Here is an 11,547-nt window from a genome sequence, read left to right on the forward strand (position 1 = left end):
GGTTCGTACCACGAACCGGTACTAATGAGGTTGTGTCAGGTAAGGCTAAGGCCCCACGAGCACCTTTAGTACCGGTTCATGGATGAACCAGACGCAAGCTGTTTTTTAGTCCCACCTCGCGAAGTGAGAGGGACTAGGAGCGGTTTATAAGCCCTGAGTGCAGAGACGATGAAGAAGAGGCTCAATGCTCACGTTGCTTACCTTCAAGCCTTCAGGAATACGATAGACTGCACGGAGCTATGCGCAGTGCAGTTTACACTATTCCGAAAGGCTTGAAACAAATTAACGAGCATTACACCTCTTTTTTATTTTTAATAACTTATTACAACTCCGGACTTCTTCTGTTATGGCAAAAACTAATTGCACGTCGACATTTCTTTTTTTTTTAAGTTATAACTCCAGACTTTGACCATCAAGTTTTGCAGAAAAGAAAAAATAGTAGAAAAGAAGAAAAACTATAGCTGAAAAGAAAAAAACTATATAAAAAAACTACTCAGAAATAAATAGAAGAAAATAAATATAGCAGAAAAGAAAAAACTACTCACAAATAAATAGAAGAAAAAATAAAGCAGAAAAGAAAAAAATTATATTTGCTATTTTTCAATCGTTTATAAAATGACCGTGAAATTGAAAATCACTACAAAATGAACTCTGAAAATGTTGAATTTTGGCAAACTAGATGAAAAACTACTCACAAATAAATAGAAGAAAATAAATATAACAGAAAAGAAAAAACTATACAAAAAACTATGCAAAAATAAATAGAAGAAAATAAAGAGAAAAGAAAAAAACTATAAAAAAAATTGGGGCGCTGCCCTGTGGGCCTGATAGGCCACAGGTGTGTAATTACAGGCCTTAAAGGCCCAGCAGACTCATAGGGCAGCGCGCAGAGTTTAGGCCCACGAGCCTGCTATATAGAGGAGTTCGAAGTGGTAGCCGCGGCTGGGTTTATAAACCAGTGCGACTGCCCTTCGCCCGGCGAGGTGGGACTAAACTTTGGGGTGGCAGCGCGAGGCCTTTAGTACCGGTTGGAGCCACCAACCGGTACTAAAGACCACCCTTTAGTACCAGTTGGTGGCTCCAACCGGTACTAAAGGCCTCGTCTTCCCGCATCTTCGCCTGGGCAAAGTTGGCATTTAGTACCGGTTGGTGGCTCCAACCGGTACTAAAGACCTCTCCTATATATACAACACTTACGAAAATTTCATTCTCCCTCTGTTTCTTCCTCTGTTTCCCCATTGAAGCACCGCCCGCGCGCCCCGATCGATCGATGCTGTCGCCGTCGCCGCCCCCGTCCCCGTCACTGCCCCGTCCCCGTCGCCGCCCCCGTCCCCGTTGCCGCCCTCGTCTCCGTCGCCGCCCCGGGCCCGTCCCCGTCGCGCCGTCCCCGCGTCGCCGCCCCCGCGTCATGCCCCGGCCCGTCACCGCCCCCGGCCGTTGCCTCGCCGTCGCCGTCGCCCCGCTGTGAGCTCTCCCCCACGAACCCCTCTCCCTCGCCCCCGGCGGCCACCATGGGCACCGCCTCTCCCTGAGCCCATACACACACAGGTGGCTATGCGGTGGCAATGCCAAAGTGGGATAAGTCTAAGAAAGAGATGGAGGATGCAGGTGTCACTCCGGTTACTAAGAGCTGGCCCCCCAGATGCAGGACTTGGTTCTATGCGCATGGGGGGGAGTTGGACCCGAAGACAGGCAATGTTTCGACGAAGGAAAGTCTGAAGGGAGCCGACGATGCGATACTTGTTGCAATAGAAGAGGCACGATCGGGGGTGTTCCAGCCGAACAGAGAGAACGACGAGCTTACGCGTGCCCTGGGAAATCCTGAACACCCGGGAAGAACACGAAGCAAGGGCGCTATTCCGTGGTATGAGGGGTTTTCTGACTGGAACACTGACTACAGAACCCGTGCGAGAAAGAAGATTGCGGAGGAGAAGAAGAGGAAGATGGAGGAGGAGCAGAGGAAGCGGGACTATGAACGCCTTCAAGGCCTAGAAGCAAGTCAAACGGAATTGGCAGTCAAATTCCAGCGACAGCAGGAGCAGATCGACTCACTTACCCAGCAAAGGGGGTCTCAGTAGCTGCAGCAGCTAGCGGATGATCCAGCATTGGATAGCACCGCCCCATCCATGCCGAGAAGCAGCATGGGTTCCGCCCCGGATGAAGCAATGCTGGGTAGATGCCCCGTGGATGACATCACGGAGAACACTAACTGCGAGCTACACGTCAAAATGAAGAACATATCCATGAAGGTGACGGACGCTGTTGCTTTTACAAATCCCCCCGAGGCAACCTTCTATTGCAACCCGATTCCAGCAGGCTATGCTCGTGTCTTGGTTGATGAGGTGGTGGACCCACCATATTCAGAGCTACAGCTTGACATTCCTGGAGGTGACGACGAGCGCTTTCTCGGAGAGGCCAAACATCGTATCATCCTATGGAAAAAGGATTGCATCATCTTTCGAAGGCCACCGACACCGCGTCAGCCGACTCCTCGTCGAAGTCCGCCACCGAGTCAGCAGAGTCCCGCTCCTGCAAGTCCACCAAGTCCGGCAAAGTGTCAGGCCACTCCTCCTCCAAGTCCGGCAAAGTGTCAGGCCACTCCTCCTCCTCCAAGTTCGCCACAGCGTCAGACGTCCACTCCTCCTCCAAGTCCGGCACAACCTCAGGCCACTCCTCCAAGTCCGGCACAGCTTCAGGCCACTCCTCGTCCAACTCAGCCCCGTCAGCCATCTCCGCCGCCTCAGCAATCGCAGAAGAGACACCCCGCAGCTATGGTGCATAGTGGTACGAGTCGAGGTAGTACAGGAAGTACAGGCGGAGGCAAGCGATATAAATATGGTCCAAGCCTCACGCCTCTTCCGCAGAGGCCTTATGACAAGTCCGAGGAGGAAAACGCAGCCATATCGAAGGCCGAGGTGGAAGCCCATTTTGCACCGAAACCGCTACCGCCGCCAAGGGAGAAAGTGCCTGAGAAAATGATTGACCACTTCATTCGTATGGCTCAACCACGAGCTCCCAAGCCTGTTGACACAGACTATGAGCGCCACATCAGAAAGTTAAATCGAGCACGTCTACGTAAGGAGGCGAGCTCGAGATCGAGCAAACAACAAGCAGTTGTCAAAAAATGCGGGAAAACCATTCCCCAGCTGGGAGAACAGGCGGCGCAATCGATCCCCTCGCTTGTTGTGCCAACAACACGTGACAGTACGCGCGCCCAATATTATTGTGGGCAAACAGTTTACGTTCCCGAGGTGGGCAATGTGGTAATAACCAAGGACCATATAATGCAGGCTGAAGTTCTCAACATCACTGTTGGACAACTCCTCGAGATCGAGCCCATGTCTGTGCTTAGAGAGGATGAAATAAAACGGAAATATGTCCGGGGCCAACCTTTGGTCGAGCCAGACAAGGTCAAGAACCTCCCAACGAGAATGTATGAATTGCATCAATGGTACATGAACATTACCAAGATTTCAGATCGATTGCCCTCATGGTGAATGTCAAGGAGGAGCATTACTTCCATGAGAAAGCTCTGTCCGTTGAGTATTCTGAACTGTTTCAGTTATACAATCAAGACGCACTCGACAAATCTATCGTCAGTTGCTATTGTCTGTAAGTGATTTCTTTCTGTAATTTAAGTCTCAAGCTAGCTGTAGTGATCCTTTTGATCAATCATTACCTGTAATTATCCTCACTATATTCTTTTCTGTGGTATTATGCAGGATGAAGATGTATGAAATGAGAAAAGGTGGACGCTTTGGCATTGGGTTCATTGACCCAAACACCGTTAATGAATACACATGGCTAATAAATCCACATCATCAAAAGGACGTAGAGGACAATATGCTAGAGTTCTTGAAGCGCCTCAAATACAATGAAGATATACTACTTCCTTACAACTTTAAGTGAGTCACACTGTCTTGTACTACAAACTCTCTGTTTTTGCCTACTAGCTAGCTACATGTTTTTGCTTACATATGCCCGCTTAATTAAGACATGCAAACGTGTGTGCATGCAGATTTCACTGGGTCTTGTGTATCATTAAAGTTGACGACGGAACAGTTGAAATACTGGACTCACTACTCAAAGCAAATACTGACTATAACATCTTGTTTGGGATAGTCAACAGGTAATTTCAATCATTATTAACTATATATCTCGGCCTATTTAGTTCGTCATTTCATGATATGTACTATTTAATAACCCCTTTATTCATTTTCTTTGTCGGCGGGCAGGGCTTGGGCAAGGTTCATCAGCGTCACGGAAGGCGAATGGAAAAAAAAGCTTAAATGCTTTCGACCCAAGGTAAGTAATTAAGTAGTACTAGCTAGCTAGCTAGCTGCCATCTCTTTAATTATCATGCTTGATTAATTATTATCTGATCAAATTCCATTCTCGTAAAGGCCCTGAAGCAGGCGCAGGGGACTGATCTGTGTGCATTCTGCGTTTGCGAGAACATTCGCATGATGGCGTCCGAAAGGAGCAGATCTCAAAGACAGGAATGGGTACGCTTGTCAGAACACTATTCACAATTTTTACACCATTATCGATATCTAGTCACACAACTAATACACATGCATATTGATCTCCTTCTTAACAATTCAAAGAGGTGCGGGAGAAGCTCCTAGAAATGGAGCGCGTAGAAGCACTTCAAGAGGAAATAGCGGGATTTTTGCTCGACCAGGTCATAAATCCGAAGGGAGAATACTATTACCCGCTACCGCCCCCATGAAAACCACTTTCAATTGTCGTCGTGCTCCGAAGGCACCAATTAGGCTAATGTCACTGGCTCCGAAGGCAACATGCATACGTAGGAGAAATTGTATATAGCTATACATGTGTGTATGTGTGAATTAATTAATATGGTGGTTTGTGAGACATTGATGATATATATATATATATATATATATATATATATATATATATATATATATATATATATATATATATATATAACGTGTACAATGTGTAGTATCGTAAAATACCAGCAAACGAAAAAGAATTAAAATGGAAACACAAAATTAAATGAAAAAGAAATCATAAAACTAAAACCCCCCAAACCTTATAGTACCGGTTGGTCTTACCAACCGGTACTTAAGGGCTCCAGGCCCCCGGAGCTAGCTCGTGCCACGTGGTTGCCCTTTAGCACCGGTTCGTGCCGAACCGGTACTAAATGGGAGGGGGGGGGGGGGGGGGTTTAGTGCCCACACTTTAGTGCCGGTTATGGAACCGGCACTAAAGGGCCTTACGAACCGGTGCTATTGCCCGGTTCTGCATTAGTGACTATAAACTATTGGAAGCCACAATAACAAAATAAAAACATAATAACATAATCACAATGGAAACATATTAACAAGTAAATGAGGGAATCTACTATATATACAGTCAGCGGTCGTTATTTACTGTATGTGTAAATACAAGCCAAATATTCAGATGCAGATCATCTATTCTGCTGGTTCTTACGCGCAACCATGCATGGGAAACATGCAAAATGCCTCTGGCGCCGATAGACACAAGCATGGAATATACTCGAAAATTCTGTGCACTACTGGAGATACTATTTCATCTCTAAATGGATCTCGAATTCTCAAGTATAATGTACGGCATAAAATCTTAAACCTAACTACGAGCCAGGAAAATGAGAAGCGTATAGAAATCCAACACCATTAAAGACATGCAGCAGTATAAAAAGATCACAATCCATACATGCACCTCTGTTAATAATGTAGTGCTCTTAGATTTTCTGAGTCAAACTAAATAAACTTTGACCAAGTTCTTAGAGAAAACTGTCTATATCTACAATAATATATACAATATGGCATAGCTCATATGTCTTTATGATATGCGTTTGGTATTCTAAATATAAATATTTTTCTATATAAATATGGTCAAAGTTTACAATATGGTTTGACTTTTGAAAAATATCTATACGAACTACATTATGGAACGGAGGGAGTAATATACTAGGAAAATAACCTGATGCACCTGGTTGTAGATGAACCTGATTTGGAGAAGAGTCAAAAAGTTCGAAGCTTTTTTAAACATACTTGACCAACTGCGGTACTCGTATAAAAAATTTGACAAAGAAAAACTCACGCAAAAAACTGAGCCAAAATAAAAAAAATCCCAGGACAATATAGATTTTGTAGTACCTCTAATATAGTGTTGATTTTATATTTTTCGTCAACAATATCACAAAAGTCAGTTCTTTGCAAATTGATCTTCGCAATTGTAATGCTTGAGAAAGTTTGTTGCCAAAATAAATCATGATTTTTTGACCACTCATGGAATTACTAAAAGACAAATCAAAATGGGTGCACCTGCCCGCCGGTTCCATTCGTTTCCTCCTATTAAACTACAACTATAGTATTACTTCTACTACATTTCGTGGTTTTTTTTATTTCCATGTTAATATCAATCTTCCCAAATTTTTCTACAAAGCCAGCCCTCTACGACCACTACTGGCAACGCAAAAGCTCATATAAAAACCAAGTGTACCAGCCAAACCGGCCACTCGATTAAGTGCAATCTGAGTTTCCACAATACAATGGCCTGACATGCAAAAGCCTTCGCAAGATCGTGAAATTCATGAATTTTCAAGGCATCACCAACACCAGGACAGTTCCGACATAGCATAATTATTAATCCCAACGGTACTCCGCGTGGGATCGCACTGATGTTGTGCCAGTAGAAGTGATGTAAATCCCCTTAGCAGCAACACGACACATATATAAGTTGGTTTGCAGTGAATATGAACCATCTAGCTTTCCTTCATTGAATTGCACTATGCTCCATGACTTTTATCTTTGTTCGCACGCCTTCGTCAAATAGATAAAGCAATAGTGGAATTACATGGTGTTGGCTCCCCATCCTGGATTGGAGGATTAGAAGATATATGAGGCAAAATTAAATCATGTCACTGAAGCTCCACCCATGACATTGCTAGCTTAGGAGATTATACAAGTCGATGCATCAATGATCATTTAAACACTACTAACAACAAAACATAAACTTTAGCCTACGTTCATCCTTGGACCCCTTCTTTCGTTTCGGTGCTCTTGCGGATTACAAATCAATGGAAAAATAACCTTATATTTTCATGTTATAAGATAAAATAAAAAAGGTAATTGGTTATATATGAACATGGGAAATATTCTCCGGAAAGTGAACCAACCTGCCCCATTTGGTTTGGCTCTGTCTGTCTGGCTATGTATATATGCTCTTCCTAGATACAATTAACGGCACTATGAGGGCATAGTAAACATACCCTGTAGAGCTTAGATATAACGGCTTGATAATGAAATCCAATTTAGTATCATAACTTTTATTAGCGTTGTCCAGCACAACATTAGACTGGCTGTTGTGTGCCCATTTATTATCTTGTATTCAAAGAAGTGTGGTTTCCTCAGTGGCATAAATGGGAAACATATAATAAGTATATGCCGCTAAAACACATCAAAGATTCAGCTGAAAAGTGAACAAGGGTCTGGCAAACACTAGAGTCTTCAACATTCATTCAGTACTAGTTGTATACATAAATACACATCAAATACTCAGTTGCAGATCATCTCATCTCAATACAAACAGGAGAGACATGAAAAACACCTAGCCACTGACAGATGCAATAATCATACGATACAATCAGAAATTGTGTGCACTACTGAAATATGGCAGAAAATATAAATATTTGAATTAGACTTTACAGCAGAAAATCATACTAGGAAGCCAGAAAAAAATGAGAAGCATATCAAAATCAAACAACCTATGTATAGGTAGCTAATAGCAGTCTAAATACTTCACAATTTCATAGATGAACTGTGTTTGAAAAATCCTTCAAATTAAGGGGATACAACAAACTGATTATGGAACTTTCAGTTTCAACGACAACGAGATGAACAATTTAATTAATAAGTATATGCCGCTAAAATACATCAAACAATCAGCTCAGAAGTTTATTTTTTCAAGAATACACCTAGGCATACCACGTTTTTATAGAAGGCAGAAGTTGAATTACTAGACACGACAACAGGTTGCGAACAACAAATGTAGCAAAAACTCCACACCCGAGCTAATCAACAGATTAGCCACCAGAAAAATTACAAACACAACCCATAGGGCCTGCCCTAAACCAAGCATCTAGCCGCGTCACAAAAAATGCCGAACACCACGAAGAGCAACGACTTCAGCCGACCAATCTTCGCCAATGCACTACCTACCCATGAATGCCAAAGAGGACACGACGAGTGGATAGTGGGACTCGGTCGAACATGAAAAAGCCATCATTGTGGAGCACCGGCAACTGTGTACATAGCGCCCACGAAGATCAACCCTGACCAATGGCAAACACTAGAGAACCACATAACAGGACCTCCAAGCCAAGCCTTTTCCTGCGATGCTCTCAACAGAGCAATGCCGTCAAATGTCGCCCATCGCCGGTCCTACAACAGATCGAGGCTTTTGCCCGGAGACCTCAACCCGATCAAGGAGGGGAGATGCCAACACACCACGACGATGCCTCCAAGGAGGGAAACGATACCCATAGGCGCCATCGTCGCCACCTTGGATGAAGACGAGCAGGATTTTCATCCAAAACGTCGCACACCTCGCATCCTACCACTGGATATGGCCAATCAGTCGATGCGGGGGGTACATCGCCGCTGGCGCAGCACCTCGCCGTCATCATCAAGCTGTCATGGAACAGCGACCCATCTCACGGCCCAGAGCACGCAGACTAACATCCAACTACTGCATGGTCGAAGAAGACAAGCTCCAAACCAACACCACCATCATCCACTCACACCGCCGGCAAGGGCTAGAAACGTCACTCCTGGCAGTGAGCCATGCCGTAGCTGCATCCGAGGAATCATACGCAGGAGGCCAACGCACTTCTCCCCCCACACGCAGACATCGACCATGGCGCTCCGTGTCACGAGTCAATGGGCCGAGCGCTGAGATCCAGACCATTCAGCCTCCAAACTCCACAAGGCGCCGCCTTCCGCCCCCATGCGAACAAGAACGAGAGGCGGACCGCATGCCCCGGCCTTTGCAACGAGTCGCAACCGCCGCTCCTTGCCACCGTACCTCCTAGCCGAGATCCACTGCCTCCGGGGTTCCGCCGCGGCGCTACCTCCGACTCCCGAGCCAGCGCGCCCAGATGACCGCTGCCCCTCACCTCATGACCATGCTCCGCCTCTCCCCAAGTTCTCCACCGCGCACCACCGCACTGGAGACAGACACGACGCCGCCCTCTTGACTAAAGCTCCCCCGGGCGAAGAAGACCCGACGGGCGCGCAACTCGCCGGCCACATTTGACAATCAATACTAGTTGATCTCTATACCTGAACGGACATCAAATATTCTATTGCAGATCATCTCATCAACCGGCGCTGGTTCTTACGTGTAATGCAAACAAGGGAGACATGAAAAACACCTCTGCCACTGACAGACAGAATCATGCGATACAATCAAAAATTGTGTGCCCTACTGGAAATACGGCGGAAAACATCATAAACTAAACTAGAATCTACAACAGAAATCAATATGCAATTCAAACGACATATATAAGCACGCAGTCTAAAACACCTATATAATCAGTAGACAAATGACGAAGACTATATAATCAGTACTTGTTGATCTCTATACATGAACAAACATCAAATATTCAGTTGCAGATCATCTGATCAACCTGCGCTGGTTCTTACGTGTTATGCAAACAAAGGAGACATGAAACACCTCTGCCACTGACAGATGCAATCATACGATACAGTCAGAAATTGTGTGCACTACTGAAAATAGTGCGGAAAATATTAAAATCTGAAGTAGAATTTACGCCAGAAAATGATACAAATAATTCAAACAACATATATAGGTAGCTGGTAGCATGGAGTCTAAATAGTTCGCAATTTCATATAGATGAAATGAGTTCCAAAACAGCCTTCAAATTGAGAACAAACACAACAAACTGGATATGGAACATTCAATTTCCCATCTTACAACCATATGCTTACAACAACAACCATCCACGAACTACAACAACAAAGAAACATTGACCAGCAGGAGCAAAGACTAATGACCAAGACTCTATTTAATGAACTGATGGAAATCTCTATATATGATCAATGTGCTGCCTCAAACTGAACCTGCGGCTGGGTATATATAGCTGAATTCATTGATGGTGGTACCAAATGCACGGCGAGGTGTCGGAGGGGGGCGCCGATGGCAGGCAACGCTCGATCTCAATGTCATCGGGGACTGAGTAACGCCACCCGCCGGCATCGGCGCAGGGATACTGGTTCTGCTCGAGGACTCTGTGCGGACCACCAGGGTACACGTCGTCGAGGAAGTAGATGTAGCCCGGGCTGCGGGCGTGCCCCATGTCGAAGGCCTTGGAGCAGGCCCGGCCGACGAAGAGCACCTGCCCGCTCATCTTGTGCAAGCGCCAGCAAGCCGGCAATCCCTCCTGTGCCTTCTGTAGCCTGAAGACTTGGAACCGCCACGTGCCCCCCCTCGCCGTCGAGACGAACCTCCACACCATGAGCAGGTCGGCACCGGAGGCGGAGGGCAGGACGTAGCGAGAGACGATCTCCCCGGGTTCCGTCGTGGCCATCAAGGGGTGACGACGGATCTTGTAAGCGATACGATGAATAGTAAGCGAAGAGCCGCCGTCTCCAGCTACAGCAGGGGCGATTTCTGCCTTGTAGCAGAAGAGGTCATCATCTGAGTCCACGACGCAGAACCAGCCGTCGTGGAAAGTCAGGTCCTGGGCGTAGCGCGGTTCCGGCGGCGCCCTCCCCACCGGCGCCGACAACCAGCGGTCCATACCCGGGCGCCAGAACGCCATGTTGGTCTGGCTGGACGTCATGGCGGCGACGAAGCAGGTGCCGGACGGCGGCGCGGTGGACATGGCGGCTGCGCGGATCATCATGGGGCACGTGATGTGGCCGGATTCGATGGGGATGCGCACGCGGTCCGGCAGGGGGACGCGCTCGCCCGTGCGGAGGTTCAGCAGGGCATGGCCGCGCCAGCGCGGGGATGCGACCACGAACCAGCCGCCCGCAGCCGAGCCGCAGAAACGCTCCCCACGGCCCTCGGCGTAGAGGGGCGGGCGCGGATCGGCGAAGCCGCCGAAGATTCGATAGAGCTCGGTCCTGGCGGTGGACGGCATGAGGAGGCATGGCAGCGGCGACGGATTCTCCAGCGCGACCCGGCGCCAGTGCTTGTTCACGGCGGACGCCCTCATGCGGTCGGCGACGCACGACAAGAGGAGGAATATACGGGAGAGAAGGTCTAGGTGGAGGGTGGACCATGGCCGCGCAGCCGCCATGGCAGGACCGCGATTCAGAGGGGTAGGATGTTTGGACAATTGGGTTGGAAACGAGGTGGGTGAGAGTGAAGGGGATCGATCCCTAGCTTTGGTTTTAACGTTACTCCTGCGAGTCTGCGAGCCCTAGCAGTTTGGCCCCTGGAAATCCCGTTTATTTACTTCCAAGTGAGGGAGGTGAATGTGAAGCAAGCATCCAAATTTGGGCCGGCCGCTGCGCCTACGTC

The 11,547-nt window shown here is 47.0% G+C and overlaps 1 protein-coding gene across 1 annotated transcript; it reads right to left on the minus strand.

Moving 5' to 3' along the window:
• Window positions 1-10,165: 10,165 nt before the first annotated feature.
• LOC123114543 (uncharacterized) lies at window positions 10,166-11,323 on the minus strand. Its single transcript, XM_044536058.1, has one exon. The coding sequence runs from the start codon at window positions 11,321-11,323 to the stop codon at window positions 10,166-10,168; it is 1,158 nt and encodes a 385-aa protein (XP_044391993.1).
• Window positions 11,324-11,547: the final 224 nt, after the last annotated feature.

This window comes from Triticum aestivum, chromosome 5B (assembly GCF_018294505.1).
Source record: "Triticum aestivum cultivar Chinese Spring chromosome 5B, IWGSC CS RefSeq v2.1, whole genome shotgun sequence".
NCBI classification, from domain to species: Eukaryota; Viridiplantae; Streptophyta; class Magnoliopsida; order Poales; family Poaceae; genus Triticum; species Triticum aestivum.